Below are 17,197 nucleotides of genomic sequence, written 5' to 3' on the forward strand. Positions count from 1 at the left end.
GTAAATTATTGCACAATAGAAAGGCTCAAAAAGTTTTGTTTGATGCAATAGTATTGCCCCAATGTTGGATCATGCACTCAGCTTTTTCCAGTCGGGGATGATAAACAGGGCTGTACTGTGTACTGGTGTCGAACCCTGTTGTCCTTTCCCCTCACTTATCGGCTAGTTAGCCAGGGTTGCTTTTTAGCCAGGGGAGCTGAGAGAGAGCTGCCAGCGGGCTGCTCTTCGCCTACTCAGTCTTAATGTCATTAGCCAGAGGGCGGTCGCTGTGCCACTTCTTCATGTGTTTCTCAAGAGTACTGTACACACTGAAAGGCATGTGGCAGATTTCACATTTGTACACGTCCTTGCCCATCTGTCCGTGGGTCTTCATGTGGCGGGTGAGCTTTGAGCTCTGGGCACACGCGTAGCTGCACAGCTCACACTTGTAGGGCCGCTCTCCAGTGTGGCTGCGTCGGTGCACTGTCAAGTTGCTGCAGTTCTTGAACACCTTGCCACAAAACTCGCAGGTGTCACTGCGGCGGCCGTCCTTGGAGCTCGGCCTGCCGTTCCCGCTGCCACCGTGTGGAGTGCTGGCGCCGCTGCCGGTGCCGCTGCGTACCGAGGCCGACCGTTCCCCGTCCAGCTCGCCGGGTGGAGTGGAGAAGCGCAAGCTGCCGTTTTCTGACGAGTGCTCAGACGAGGAGGCAAAGGGCGATTGTCGAGAGTCCCCACCTGTAAAGTTGATGAAGGGGTCCTTGAGTTGCCGTGAGGCGGCGTAACCGGCTAGCCACTGGGAGTAAACGTTCTCTGTGTTGGGGATGGTGGGTGTGGGAGGGTCGAGGTCCTTCTCCACCTTGATGCGCTTGGACAGGGGGCTCAGGGAGCCGGGACTGATCCCTCCACCAGACAGCTTTCTGGACAGGCTTTCAGTGGAAATGGGTCCCAGTCCATTCATGGTAGCGGTGGTTCCATCATCGGCACGGTCCGGCTCCATGGCCGACTCCTCGTCTTCAGGCTCCCGAGACAAGCTCTGCCTGCGTGGGTGTAAGGCCTCACTGTTCTGGTGGTGTCGGGCCCCTTCTAGTCTCAGGCTGAATCGATAGTCATTCCTCTCATCCTCCTCCACTCCAGGCTTGCTCTCAATTTCCTCCTCCTCCCCCTCCTCCTCCTCTTCCTCCTCCTCTTCTTCCTCCTCCTCTTCCTCCTCCTCTTCTTCCTCCTCTTCCTCCTCCTCTTCCTCTCCATTTTCAGGCATGAGACCATTGTTCTCACTCTTGAACTTTGCCACCACGGACTTCAGAGCATCTGTGGCGCTGCCCATCAGGTCACTGGTGCCAGGCTCTGGGGAACTCGCCGTCGAGAGGCCGTCTTCAGATTTGGCACTAAGAACAGACGATTTGCTCTGACAGTGTGTCTTCATGTGACGTTTTAGCTTGCTGGCCTGCGTGCAGGCGTGGTTACAGAGGTGACACTTGAATGGCTTTTCCCCTGTGTGGCTCCGCCGGTGAACAATCAGGTTGCTCTGGAACTTAAAGGTCTTCCCGCAGAACTCGCAAGATTTTGCCTTGAGAGGTGTGCCCGGTTGGACTGGGTTGGATGCAGGATTCGGGGTGGAACGTGACCCAGAAGGTGACTGAGAGGTGGAGAGGGGAGGTGTGGCTGAAAATGGGGGCTTGGAACCTGGCTGGAATGGCTGCATTAGCCGTTGCATAGGGCTGGGTCTGTTCGGGGAAAGAGGAGGGGAACCCCCGGTGGCATTGCCGGCCAGTGCACGTAGACGTCTGGAAAAGTCCATGCCCTGAGGGGGTTCAAGTGGCACCGAATTGAGCCTCATCACCCGGTCGAAGGCGCTGGGATGGTGGGTTGCCAAGGCCAAGTCGTCGGGGCTGAGGTGGTGGCGCGGAGGAGGACTAAACAGTGGTGGGGTTCGGGGGTAACGGCCCTCGCGCGGTGTGGATGCTGATTCCCGGCCGGACCCAGAGCCTGGCATCCTCAGAAGGCTGTAAGGACTGCCATCAGCCAGGTGGACAGCGTGGAGAGGAGGTTGGGAGGAGGCACAGTCACCCCCCATCCCAGGAGCTGCAGCCACGCGGGGGGTGAGGGGGCTGCCGGGTTCGCTCTCCAGGTAGATGCGGAAGCCGTGTGTGTTCTGGGCATGCTGGAGCAGGAACCAGGCACTGGTGAAGGGCTGTTTGCACGTAGTGCAGGTGTAACTGCTGGGCTCATCTTTATCTGACAGAAAGAGACACAGAGACAAAAATCAATAAATAAATGAGCTGTTAAAGGACTTGTGAAACTTTATTAACTAACCAACTTAGAATCATGCAGCATTAATGCAGAAAATGCAGGTTCAGTATGAGATTTTCAAAGTAGCCAAGAGACATTCAGGCCTCGTTTACATGACAACATTTCAAGTGAAAATGCTTCATTTCAGAAAGGTTTTGTTTCCCCCGTTTCCACAGAGATGGAGTTGGAGTGTTTTCAAAAAGTTACATTTTCAGTGGCTCCAAGCACTGTTGTCACATGAACAAACCTCCAAAACACAATGAGAGTTTGGTGTTTTCACTTGAAAAGATTGTGTAAACGGGGCCTCGGTGTGAGAATATAGTAGCAAATCCAATTTCACGAGCTGAACATTTTATTATTTGTCTCATCTACACCAACCCATATTCTGATATGCAATACATCCCCAATTCTATCTAATCTGCTTCTCCATTTTTACATTTGTGCTCATTAAAGACTCTTGAATCTGAAGATACTCCATGATGCGTTTGTCTGTTTTGAAGCTGACGGCTACAACACAGGTGAAAGATTAAAATTGCCTTTCATAACGCTGAACAAAAGAAAGGACAAAACAAAAATAACAAGGGGTATCTCAGGCAGGAAAAACACAATTTACACAGTTGAGCAGGCATTAGAATATTTCAAACAATAATTGACTTTCAATAGCACTTGCACACTGACCTGAGATTTGCCTGACAATGCACGCCTAATCTCGTTAAACACACTCATCTCCCCTCCACTGCCTTGTTTACCGAATTAGCAAGGCTAAAGTGGGACATGTATCTGATGCTGCATATTAACACTGAATACAAATAAGAGGTCACATGTTAATAAATTGTACCGGTGTTTATCACAAAAAAACACACATTGGCGGCAAAAAGGAAGCAAAGGGTAAAATTGTGTGTGTGTTTGTGTGTGGGTGGGGAGGCTTCTATGAAAATGCATTTCATGCATTACTTTTCTATTTCTGATATTTCATGCTTTATGGATTTATTTAAATCCTCTCAGGTGAATAGAAAAGGAGAAGAAGGGGAAAGCAGAAGTGAGAGATATGCAAAATAAGAAGCATCCGCCACTTGCAAATGTGCTCCTTCTTTCATCTTTTGGCTTTCTTATCCTTTCTTCTCTTTTTTTCTTTACTGGGGGGCATTTTTCTGAAGTCATTTGCAGACACTGAGCCCGAAAGCATGGCCATACTGTGCTCGAGAAGGAGAACAAGGGAACGCTAGCGAGGAAGATAGGCAGCGCGTGTGTGTATGATTGAGACTATGAGCGATTCCTAAGATGGTGGAAGGACAGTCTTGCATGTTTTAAGCCTGCTGTGGCTAAGAGACAAAGGGGTGAAGAAGGGGCAGAAAAAGAAGACGGCTGCTGAGTAAAAAAAAAAAAAAGAAGAAGAAGAAGAAGAGGGATGTTGTGGATGAGCAATTGAGGGAACAGATTGGCGTTTTGAGGTTTGCCTTTCTATCTCATGTGTCCACAGTCACCGTGGCCCCCTCCGAACAATCTCACTTAAAGACCAGAACACAGGGTAAAATGTGCACCCAATCAAACCTCCACGCAAACCTTTTTCTCTTGACTGAAAAGAGTTGGAAGGGGGTACACTGGTAAATTATGGATCATTACAATCTGCAAAAATTACAGTTAATTGCTGCCACCTGCAAGGGGCTTTGACCCACTATGGAATTTTTCCATCATAAAAAAGCCATTTGCTCATACACATTTTCTTGCTCCCTCTCTCATAAGCACAAATAAAATGTGCCCATTACATTGGCTTTGGCTCTATGTACGTTTCCTGATTATGTGTGTGTTTTTATGGCTTTAAGTTGAAAGCCCCATATCACTCGTAAAATGGTTGCAATAACCTGGCCTCTCCCGTTCACTTTGCTTTGATTTGCAGCCTATACACACTTCCTCAACTTCGTCGAAATGTGTGAGCAGAGGGTGCATATGCAGGAGTGGGGGGTGGGCAGATCTCTTTTTTTTTTTTTTCTGTTATTGTGAAGGACGAGAGTGGAAGACAGGGGGGTTGGCAAGACACTGGCGTGTCTGTCAGAGGGAAAGAAAAGACAGAAGGGTTGTGGAAGTGAAAGATGGAGGAAGCGAGTGAAGGAGGGAGAGAAGTGTGGCGTGAAGGGGACATTCCTAATGACAACCCGCCACGTCTCTGAAGGACACCAGAGCCACAGCACAGCGCCTCAAAGCTTTGAGTCAATTCTTTCCCCCCCATGTATCAAAAGCAGTGTGTCTTGTGCTTTGCAATCACTCGTCCATCTATGGACATTTGACAAACTGTGCTCGTGCCACGAGCGGCGATGATAATTGTTATTCCCATCCAAGCAGTGGGTACATTGATGGGCATCAACAAGCCAGGCCACCGCATGCCCAGATTCACAACAATTGCTGAGAAGATATCTAAATAAGCCGACTATTGTCCTTAATAGCTGTTCTCAAAGGGGATGGAAGGACAGTCGTTCAAAGGGATAAAAGACATTCTGACAAGGCGTTTGATAGCCTTGAAGGTTTTTTTTTTTCTTTCTCTTTTTTTTTTTTGGTGAGTATGGAGGAACACAGAGCCGTGTGCGGGAGAAAGGATGATCTTATAAACGAGTCTGTCCTCTAATGGAATAAAGAAGAGCCCCCTTTCAGTGTCCCAGCCTGTCCTCCTTCTTCTAGCAACTTTAAGTCTGCAGCGAGTTAGGGCTGGAGAGCAGGAGAGCTGAGGCTAATGCTGGATCTCCAGGTCCCTTTGAAATAGGATCAGCAGAGAGGAGAAACCACACTGACAACCCCTTAGCTGCCATTTCATGGCAGGGGTTGAAAGAGGGGACTTTGGAAGACAAAGTATGTAGGAGAACTGAGAAAGGGCAGCGAGATCAGGAGCCAAAAGTGGAGGATAATCAGAAAAAAAATAATAAAGAACAAAAGAGGCAGATGAGAGAGAAAAAACAGTGACAGGAAGAAAAGCGGGGTTAACAATTCTTTCAAAGCCATTTCAGTGCATTGCAACACAAAGCAGGAGGAGGCCATTATGGCGCGGGTAGCGGACATTGCACTGCTAGCAGGCAAGGAACGCGATCCAGGGCTCGTGCAAAAAGCACTGAGCCAACTGACGCAAGGGCAGAGGGGAAGTGATGGCGCCTTAAACAGAAAACAACACACTCACGCCGGCATCCAAGACAACAGAGCTGACCAAACAAAGCCATACACAGCGTAGGAAAGTCCGGGCGACTGTGGCGTACACTGAGCTCATGCAGATTGCTCTATTGTTGGTCATCCAACCACCAAATGTAGTGTCACACGCATTGGAACGTCTCTCCATCACAACACACGCACGCAGAATTACAACACAACTCCTTTTCCCCTGTCACCCATCAGCTCAAACACAGCCACAAACACAAACAAGGCAACAGACGCCAAGACAATCCTGACATTTACCTCATCCTAGCAGGTTAATGATGCCTTAACAAAAGCAGTTATATGCTGGCTTTGCCGACATACTAAGGCCTGTTTACACAACGACACATTTTGGAAGTCCAATTACACCACAACGGTGCTCGGAGCTACTGAAAACACAACTATCTGGAAACGCTCAGGCTCCATATATGCGGCGGAAACCCTGCTACTGCGCACCGTGGCTATAGTCAACAGATCTGCTGCACATGTGCAAATAGATTGACAAGAACAACAAAGGCATCCTCCAGGGTCCATATCTCTACTGGGACTCGGTAGTTGAGTGTCACCCAAAATACCGATACAACTTGGTCGTCTCTCCATTTGAATCTCCGCGTCTGCACTATTGGTGTTGTACTGTTCTCTATACACGAGTGTATGCAGTGTAAGTGTGAAACTTTTCTTTGACAAAAAAATGCAAATACGATGCGATTTCACCTGAAATGGTGCCGTATAAATAAAGCCCGAATCAATACGGTAACTTATGCTGTGGTTGTACGCTTTCAAACTTTTTTACCCACATGTTAAAAACTTAGCGTACTTCGCTGGACCTCCTTTTTTTTTGTTGTTTGTCTGTTTTGTCCTTGACCAGCCATGATAGTGGAGTCAAGCAGTCCTGGTGTGACCATGCAGCTTTCACTGATATTGGTCATTTAGCTAATGGAGAAACAAGCTAACAGGATTAGCGCACGGGCCTTCCAAAAGCAGGAGGAGGAGGAGGAAGTCACAGAGACGGGAGACAAGGGGGACAAAGCATGCCACCACCATTTCCCAAAGTTATCGGTCCCTGTGGCTCCAGAGAGCACTCACACACACCTGAAAAGTGATTATGCTAATAGCAGGTCTCCGCCAATATTCATAAGTGTTTATAGGTGTCGAAGTGAGTGTCTTGGGGAGATGGAGGGTTGTCAATACAGTGCCTCTTAAGAGTGCCTCAGCCGTAACTGCCGTTAATGTGATTACTACTCTGTTTATGTCATTAGGGTATTCACAGTCAGGGATTGGACAGGGGTGAAGGGTGAAACAGGAGAGGAGAGGTTCACATGAGAGATGGGGGTTTAGCAGAGGTTCATATTAGAGCGCTTTGATAGCATATGGCATTTCCCCCCCCCCAAATGTTTCCCCAAATTTCAAGTGGATGAGAAAAAGTTTATAAAAGAATGCTGATTTTTCATCTGTAGCTTGGAGAGTATAAGAAGCATCTTATATTCTGGTGGGATAGATGGGATGTTACATACATGCTATCATCTAAAGCTACTTTATCTTTCTCTGCTTCTGTTTGTACTCGTGAAAATACCTGATAAAGCAAACTGGCTGGCCTTGACCTTCCCCCTTCCTTCTATGTCTCTGTCTGTTTATGTGTATACAGACACACACACACACACACACACACACACACACACACACACACACACACACACACACACACACACACACACACACACACACACACACACACACACACACACACTTGGCTCTTTGTCCAGGGCCAGGCTCAATACGGTGTGCTGAGCCACTGGCCACAGACAAAAGGTTTGTTTGACCAACACTTGTCCCCGAGACAAAGCCGGATGCAGGAAATGCAGTTTACTAAACAGAAAAGCAGCCAACACTGGCTGGTGCTGGACTCACACTTTACACAATTAGGAGAAACTGACCACAGGATTCTGCATAAGTCAGAAATGGAAAGGAAGAGTCAGTAGGGCCAGTAGAAGAATAAAATATAGAGGCGTAAGAGGGGAAGGAAATCCGGCCTAATATGAACAAGTGAAAGTGGATGAGAGAGAAAGAGAAACAGACCTGGAGATAGAAATGCACGGTGGTCTTTAGGGGGCCTGTGGCCAGTATAACATGATCTGCAAACTGTGGCTTTGTCTCCAATCAGACTTTCACACTCCTTACCTTTCCTCTCCCCTTCTCCTGAAAGTTGATAAGAGCAACAGTGGAACTGAGGAGTTTGTCTCAGCCACTAAGAAACCATTATGGACAGATGGCACCCACACAGGGACGAATGAATGCATGCATCATACACAATAGATAACTGTGGGTGTGTGTTACTGTATGTGCAATACGTGTGTGTGTGTGTGTGTGTGTGTGTGTGTGTGTGTGTGTGCGTGCGTGCGTGCGTGCGTGCGTGCGTGCGTGCGTCCTTGTAAAGACAGACTGATTTCCATAGTGATGTGTGCACGCGAGTGAGTATTTCTTTAATGGGTATGCCTTTTCAATGTTAGTGACTATTGCTGCATTACTGTTTCCCTATATGCGTGCATATGTGTGTGCAGACATTTGTATGTAATGCACATGCCACAATCATTTTTAAAATTAGCATCGGTCTGCACTGTCCATTTCCTTGCTCAACCTTACTCACTTTGATCTTTTCTCGGTTGAACTGCGTTTGAACTGACCGTGCACCTACCAATCTATCCATCCATCTTTCTCTTTATCTACCCTTTCATTCATTCGCTCGGACTAAGCCCAGCTGGGCTGCTTCGTGCCTGGGTGCGGCTCTGGTCCGGCAGACCTTATAATAGAGAGGGCCAGCCGTGTCTCTGATGCAGATCATTATTTGCTCTCTGCTTGCCATTGACGGTGGGAGGCCGCACACTATTGTTTCTCATCCCAGCTCTAATGGTACAGTGTAAAGACCTCTGGGCTTCTAAGCTTAACCAGTCTAATTAAATGGACCATCGCTTATGTAAGCATCCGCAGAGATTATTTATTGAGTTGGGATCCGCTTCACAGGATCAAACCACCGTCAACAAAAGCCAATGCTCAGTGGAGAAGGTATTAAATAAAGGAGTGGAATCAAAGAAACTGCAAACTGCCAAGTGTCAGTTTAAGCACACATATCCAGGTACATAAGAAGACTTAATCAAGCAGGAGTATTTTTGGACTCGGGCAATATCCCAGATGGGCGAGAAGTCTCTGAGCACTTCAGAGGGGAAATGTGAAAAGTGTTCTGTCAAAGAAAAGATATGTCTCAATAAACTGCAGCTTTGGGGGAGGAGAGCAGAGCAGAATAGGCAAATGAAGGGGTAAAAAATAACCCAATGAGTTAGAAATCAGTGGAATACAACAGAACGTGAGAAAGAAAAATAATTTTTGATTGTTGACAATCAAAATGTAGCCTGCAAGCTCCAGATGGGTGCATCTCTGTCTTTTCTTACAAGCGTCATCCCGGTTTGAAGTGTAGTGACAAGATAGCCTCGGTACGACATGAGGCCAGCAGCCTGAGCTTCACTATCTCTGCATAGCTCAGCTTATGACAGCCTGGCGTCCCTACAGAAAGGATGGAGGGGGACCAGGGAGGTCGACTAGCTGCACATTTCTGCATAAATCTCCAGATAGATAGCATCAGGAGAAGAGGAACAGGGGAGGGAGGCAGGCAAGCAGCGGAGGATGATAAGGCCCCCGGGGCAGGGCATTCGACACTGTCAAAACTGTTTCGTCTCTGGCTATTGGACGAGTGGAGCGCGTTATGAGCCTGCATACCATTTGCCAGGACGCGATTCGGCTTCACCGGAGCATACGAGGCCCTGTATCTGACCTCTCCTCTTTCCCCCTCCTCGAGTCTTCACAGACATGAAGGAAGATGGACAGATCATCACAAGCACCACAGAAAAGCACTACAAATGTCTGATGGAAGCACACAGCGGCCACATTTCAAATCAAGCTCAGTAATGCAAAAAGATTTTTTTGCTGGAAAATAGTATTAATTAGAAGTTAGGTTTGTTTTTGTTTGGGTTTTTGTTTTTTTTGTGTTGCAGGAATTAAGCTTTCAGGTTTACGTGATGGACGTGATAAACTTGAAATGAGAACCTCTCAGTTATTCCACCAACCAGTCCCTACTTTTTCAAGTATACTTTTATACACCAGTATTTTACTAAATACCAAAGAGAGACCGTTGATGTTTTATTTTATGTTCTCTATTTATTCACCGAATAAATTATTCTTTACTTGCCCACTGGCAAGAGCACAGTGTCCACCAGATTTAAATTCAATTGTATTCATACAAATCAACCAGCTTCTACAACATCTGTATTTTCGACTTCTTTGTACACATAATTGAATATGAATTTGAAGGCTCTCCTTACGTAAAACAGCTGAAACTTTAGGATCGACCAGCAAAATCTGCCTTTTGACATTCTGTATTTTGTCCACCTTCTATGCTTCTGACTTTACTTGTGGATTCGTTGAAATGAAATGGGAAGGAGAGGTTTATAAAAAGTACATCTACATTTAGTCACATGCACTCAAGAAGGTTTTGCAAAAAAAAAAAAATAACAGCCATGCATAAATAAATTAAAAAGCAGGGGTGAAACAAAAAGCAGAGGGAAAAGCAAAACATCCTTCGGAGGCGGCTTCAAGCCCCGTGTGTTGAATGAATGAGACAGTGTTTAAGAGAGTGGAGAGCGAGGAAAGTTAAGCGAGTGAGTGAAGAAAGAAAAGTTTAGGATGGAGGGTGACAGTAAAAGACTTCACTTGATCTGCAGACACAGACCAATGGGCACGGTTTCTCCGAGCTGATGGACGTCTGGACACCACACACACACACACACACACACACACACACACACACACACACACACATGCACACACACAGAGTGAATCTGTCTGGGCTGAGTAAACACTTCACACTGTCTGGAGGGAAGTCATTCCCTCTCCCTCTTGCGTTCTGTCCCTCATGTAGCCGACATGCTCCTTCGTTACTGCTCCTCCATCCCACTATTTTCTTAACACGCTCTGATGACAGCGCTGAAAGAGGTTAAAGTGGGTCTGACTTTCACATTCACACAAACTGCACTAACCTCCACCAACATGTACATGCAGTTTCTTCCTCTGTGTTGTCTTGTACCTCCCTGCCTTCACACTATCACACAAAGAAGCACAGCACCCACACAGAAAAACAATTTCACTCATTCCCCCCCCCCCCCCCCCCCCCCCTTGAAGCTGAAAGCTGGACCCTCCACGTGGCCGTAAACACCTGAGTCACAAAGCACTTCTCATCTCCTCCACCTACTCATTCAGGACTGGGCAAATCTCAAAATCCATCAATCATACCAGTGGGTACAAGCCTTTTGTGTCTTCCCACCTTTGATTGAGGTACTCTGTCAATGTAAATAATAGTTTCAGAGAAAATGAGCCACACGAAACAAAAAAAAAGAAAAAAAGTAATGGGTGAGACAGAGAGCGATACTCATCATTATCTCAATTGCTTTGGGACGGCACAGAGGGTGGAGCACTGTGAGGGTCTGTGCTCATGGTTTGGGGTTCCAGACGCTCTTGAATCACTGTTAAAATGCCTTGTTTTCTTGCCCCGTTGCTGAAGTGCTGAACGGTTAGGAAACACTAAGTTGTGACTACAGTTGACCCGGGTTGTTTGTTTGTGAACATGCTCGGAGAAGCCCCAGAAGCTCTTAAGCATGGCCCATCATTTAGACACCAGTGAACAAGGGCTGTTTTAAACATGCAGTTATTTTTCACTCTGTCCTACCACCTCAGGGTGAGAGGACCAGGGCATGTGAGCTCGGGCCAACCATAGCAGCTCGTTATGCATAGGAGCCTCAAGGCATTGTGGAGGGACATGGCACTTTAAAACAAGAGGGCCAGTGTGTTGGAGTGTCCCGTGGCCTGGAGCTGTGGAGGCTGAGGGTTTAACACGCGTCCCATCTGGTGTGTGTGACTGTGCACACGGTGGTCGAGTGGTTAAGCAGGCATCAATAGCCAGACTCTTTAGATCGAAGGGGGTGTCTCGGGGTCAGATGCATCTCAGAAACCCATTTTCCTTATAAAGGAAAAAGAACGGAAGTCACAGCACTCCTGTCATGAGTTCAGTGAAATTCTATTTCCTTTTCAAAGTCCTCATCTTGATAAGTGGAACTCACTCCAGTGGCATAACCAGCAAATCCTGATACATGACATTTTCTAATACTGTAATAAGGACACGGCTACTAACAAGAAGACACTCAGTGTCCCAAACCACCACCATCCAGTCATGCAACCCTTCCATTCCCCGCCCTATTATTAATTCAGTGAGCAGAAAACTGTGCTGGGCAATTGCTCAGCCCAGACGCTTTCCAAATCTTGATTAAAATTGCAAAATGGCCTCCTGTTCAGCCCTAATTCAGCCCCTTGAAGACATGGTGACAGAAGCAGGAAGAGACGTGGCACAGCGAGGAAGCGGTCAGATAATCAAAACGACCTACATATGCTTCCTTCAGTGCTCCTCTGCTCAGTGTTGTAAGATAATATTACTTAAATGCTTCCACAGGCCAGATACCAACTCGGGTGCTTTGGACAAATGGCTTAAAAAAATAGTAGCCAACTAAAACAATTCAAGGTTGCACTGGAGAATACACACTCCCAGAGACACAAGGCTGTCCGGCACATGCCAAAGAAAGGACGACAGGGTTAGAAAAGGGTGAAGGCAGCCAGTTAATGTACATGTAACGTTTACCATCAATAACAGCACAAGAGATGAATGAACCATATGCTTGGCAATGGCAGGCCACGCTCCAAACAATTCTTCATCTTCGAGACTGGCCGTACCAGATTCCTCCCTGGTAATTGAAGACATGTGGTCTGATCAGCCACCACAGCAATAAAGGAGAGATGGGTAAAACGGTGGACGATAGGACCTGGTGAAGCCCTGAAAGCCAACACCCAGAACCCTCCTGCTATGTCATCCGACAGAATCTGCATTTGTATCATTGGATCATTTAGCTTTGTTCCACTGCAAGTCCTTGAGGAATCGCGCTTAACTCTGCTACCTGTGTCTCTTCAGTCACATCCCATGGACGCTCACACCGTCAGTGGCCTGTTAAGAACACAGCGTGTAGATCCTTCCATTTATTCTCCCAGGAGGTGTGTCGGGAACATGCATAGGTCCAAGCAGTAGTGAGTGTGATATTAATTAAGGTAGCCAACCTGTAGGTTCCTTTGTGCCCAGCTGTAGAGCATAAATCAGGCTTTTAACGAGGCTAGGGCCCTAAGATCTCAAACCATGCTGGAATGCTACCTGCACAGCCATGCCAAAAATCTGTCTGGGTCTGGGGCTCCTATAGATCACTATGTTTATAAGGGGGGCTATAGCAACTTACCCTGGGGAGGAAAGGAGGGAGGGTGAAGCAGAGGAGCAGAAAAGGAGAGTGGCAAAAGGGGGACAGGGGCTATTTCTATGAGGTCATCAGGTTTAAATAAATGTAAATCTATGGTGCATAGGAGTGCGTGTGCAAAGCATGTGCATGTTCTATACTGCAACAAAATCCCAAAGCTTATTTTCTTCAGGAATCTATGTAAAACACACAAAACTACAGAAAAAAAGATATAAAAGATAAAGTTAATAAGATAAGCAACAATGCTTTTTTTCAAATCAACAGTTTGTTTATGTCTCAGAAGAATGTCAAAATGAGCTTTTAGCACTCAAACAGAGGTGATCAGCATGACATGTGAAGAAAGCCTGTGTGCTATTGGTGACAGAAGGATTTATTCACAGACAGCTGCAGGACAGGGCACACACATGTACAGACTGACTGACTGGCTGGCTGGCTGAACATAGGCCGAGTCCACCTCCAAGCCATCTCCAAGCCATCGTTTCAGCACAGAAAGGGTCCATGAACTCAGACATTCCTCAACAGGCAGTGGCAAGACACCGTTGTGGCCAGTAGGCATGCTATAATGCAAATACACACATTTACACTCAGGAGAATACTTGATGTGGCCTCCCTGCTAAAGAAAAGTGTTTGAAGGAACAAATAGTGCAGCATTATGCGCCGGTGTTGCTGCTGTACGAGAAAACACGACTTCCTGATAAACACATATAAAAAAAAGAAAGAAAATGTCTGTGTGGAAGTGCAGAAATTTGGATTAATGGCTGATCAGGGGATGTGAGGAGCTGGCTGCTCAGACTGCACATGCAGCACCACCTGAGATTTATGGGCCAGATGTTTGTGCCATTGCTTCTCTAACAGACTATAAAACTTCATTTAGAAAAAGGCAACCGTCGAGCAAAGCATCGCCGGCGTGCAAACATTTTTGCTACACCGATGCAAGCCTTGAATGATTAAAGAGTGGACTTCTTGTTTAGCTTTCTTTCAACCCACATTACGTTTCCTGCGCTCTTGTGTCACTTATACAATTGCAGCCCTGACAGGAATGTAGCTCCACTCCCTGCCAACATGAGCTCAGGTTCTGAAGATCCACCCTGTCATTTCGAGAGGGGCTGACAACCTCTGACTGACACTTAGGTCACAGGGGCATCGAACCCGGCGGACTGCTGGTGTTGCATTCCGAGAAATGAACTTTGTTTGCGCAAGGTCAGGCTGTAAAGATCCTATATGCTCACTCCATACATGTCCAGCTGATATGGTGTCGGCCTGCAGAAAGTCCCAGGAGGTCAAAGTGCCTGAGAATGCTTTAGAGACTACCCAACGGCTATTTCATGTACCTTTGACACTGCTGTATAGACGTATAAAGACATAAAAAAGATATGTTTGCTCTTAAAACACATGCTCTTTATTACACTCGTCCGGTTTCATCACCTTTACAGTACACAGAGGGGCAGCTGATAAAAAGAGGAATTAAGGGCAGTGAAAGAACAAGGATATTATCTGAAGAGGAAGGGGTGTTGTCGAAAGGTGTCAAGAATGGCATAAAAAGCTGTGAAGAGGAGAAAAAGAGGAAAAACAAAAGAGTGGTGGACAGCTTTACACTGCAGCACCCCATTCTAGATTACATTAGTGGCAGCTGCTTCCTTTGTGTGGTTTTATGGCCTGGCCCCAAGAAAAAGCTGCTAAAATTTCATTTAATCTGCTGCAGAAACTCAAGTGTCTGTCAGCCGCTCAAACAAGGGAGCCTAAAAGCGGCATGCTCTCATATAACTGAGGCAAAATAACGCTAATAATATCTCTCTCTCCGTGGCTATACAGACAGACATTTTGTGTAACCGAAGAGGGCAAGCCTGTGCCGCCAGTGCATCTGAAACCGGCCCGCTCGCTCAGTCCAAGGGCAGGTCCTTAATGGTGGGTGAGGGAGCCAGACACATCCTCCTTCTCTCCCCCCTTTATCTTCACCTCCTGTTCATCCTTCCAAGTCATTAGCTTATGTTAATCGCTTAAACTACCAAGAGTGACCCCCAATTTCATTAAGTATGCCACTACACTTAACAACAGATGACAACGCAGCTGCTGCAACTGATTTATTAACATCAAAACTTGTATGGCCAAGATGACATTTTCAGTCTTGTTTCCGTGAAATATTTAAATATGTGTTATGTTGCTGCAGCTGTATTAAACGTCCTTGTAAAAAGGAAAAAGAAAAAAGATGTTTCTGCATGTTTAAAAGAAGAATCTACAAACCTGTCCCACTTTTAAATCATCAGTGTCATAATTAGGAAGCTGCAAAACTTCTACAAACTGTTGAGTTCAGTTCGCCCAACATGCAGCAGTTTGCTCGCTGTGTCGGCCCGACATGGGGACGGAGGATTGATGGCGGTGTCAACTGACAGAAAGGAGCAGTACAGGCAGCGGTTAGGGGCAGTTTCCTTCCTGAGCTCCAGAGGTTGGGGTGGACGATACACTGCCATGAGGAGGAGGAGGAGGAGGAGGAGGAGGAGGAGGAGGAGGAGGAGGAGGAGGAGGAGGAGGAGGAGGAGGAGGAGGAGGAGGAGGAGGATGTGAAAGAGACATCTTTTTTTTTTTTTTGAGCCCTCTTTGATTTAAAAAAAAAAAAAAAAAAGGGTGAAAAGAAATAAGGGTGGTGGGCTGACACGACAGAGGAAAAGACAGGAAAAGACAAAAAAAATTAAGACCGGCCGAGGTCTCCTCTCCTCTCCTCTCCTCTCCTCTCCTCTCCTCTCCTCTCCTCTCCTCTCCTCTCCTCTCCTCTCCGTCTGTTTGAATGAGCTGAATCACGCACGAGGAAAAGTGAGTCGGGGACTTTCTCTCCCAGATCTCACTGCACACTGCTCATCCGCTCACGTTTGGTTTAGGATTAAGAGAATGACACCGCGACGTGAGGATAATGACAATTAAGTATAGCCACCACAGAAATGAAAGCTGTCTAACTTTTCTCTGTCGTCTTGTGAGAAAAGCAAGGTTTGTGTTTTCTTGTTTTATCTCCTCGGCCCTGTTTAAGTCAATATGCAAAGATTTTGTTGCATTTTGGGGGGTCCGTTTAAACAACGTCTGAGTCACTGAAAACAGCTCCCAAGGTGGAGCTTTTTGAAAACACCTCGTATGTAGAAACGGCGGAAACACTGCTACTGGTCATGTGCACCACGGCCGAGGTAAATAGTTCTTCTGTCGACCCGCGAGAAGATGGACAGTAACAAACGTGTCGGCCTCCAGAGTGGCATAACCTTTATAGTGGAGAATCCCCCAGAATAACAACGCAACTTCATTATCTGTCCATACGAATGTCTGTTTACTCCCACTGTTTTGGTGCTTGTTCCCTGTGTGCACATGTGTGTGTGGTATCATTACAAAAACAAGCAACAGAGCCGACTTGCGTCCTGGCGTGCCGTGACTACATTGTTTTCTAAGCATTGTTGTGTAAAAGTGAAACTTTTCTCAAAACGTGAAATCGATGCATTTTCTCTTCAAATGTTGTCACGTAAAAGGTGGCCACCAACTGACAGAATTGCTCGACTTAAGTATCTGAAACGTTTCTCCTCTTTTTATCATCTGTGGAGCTTTTATTTGTTGTTGCTACAATCTGTGGGTTTTGAATGTGGCTTGGTGTTGGGAGTTATGTTTGGAGCATGTAAAAATTACCTGTATATATTTTTTATAGTGACACTCTTCTGTTTAATTTGATGTGACATCACTAAATGTTGGATTGCTTTATGGTGTTTTTGGCAAAGTGTCCTGCTTTTAAAGGGTTAATGTAGACGATCGAAGGGCTCTGCAGGTTGGGAAACGCTCACCCCAAAATAAATTTTGCTTGTAAAATATCTGTGATACAATTTTTTTTTACACATTCTTACTCATATCAGCAGAAAAAAAAAGATAGTATTTTGTCAAATAAAGTGGTATTGATATTCGCTTTTAACTCTGTAAAAAAGATAAATGTATTTCCCCAAATATTAAATAATTCCTTTAAGCCTTTATCCTTCATGAGACTGGCCTTTTTTATTCAAAGAAGCCTTAGATGGAAAGTCGAGTGAACAAAAATGAATTTCTGATTATACCATGAACTGCTTGGACAGGGATACAAAAAAATAGCAGCTCAAATCCATTGAGAGCAATTGAATCAACATACTGGCTGCAAAATAAATATGCTAATGGACGCTCACCCTTACCTTATTCACATAAAACAGTGTTTAGAAAAGCTATGAAAGAAAGAGAAAGGACAGAGAAATTAAAGGGAAAGCTACACAGACACAAATGAGTGCTAATGAAGATGTAGCAAGCCCTGGGAGGGAGGGGGGGGGGGGGGGGGGGGGGGGGATGGGCGAGGGCAAATTAACCTTTTTAATTGG

General features: G+C 46.2%; 1 protein-coding gene across 1 annotated transcript in view; it reads right to left on the bottom strand.

Moving 5' to 3' along the window:
• Positions 1–229: 229 nt before the first annotated feature.
• Positions 230–17,197, bottom strand: part of LOC308148893 (B-cell lymphoma/leukemia 11A-like) — a gene marked incomplete at both ends in the record, with an annotated part of 32,373 nt that continues 15,405 nt past the window's right edge. The window contains one exon of the mRNA XM_080520441.1: positions 230–2,214. Coding sequence (XP_080376567.1) covers positions 230–2,214 — 1,985 coding nt within the window. The remainder of the gene's footprint in view (positions 2,215–17,197) is intronic.

This window comes from Blennius ocellaris (genome assembly GCF_963422515.1).
Source record: "Blennius ocellaris genome assembly, chromosome: 3".
NCBI classification, from domain to species: Eukaryota; Metazoa; Chordata; class Actinopteri; order Blenniiformes; family Blenniidae; genus Blennius; species Blennius ocellaris.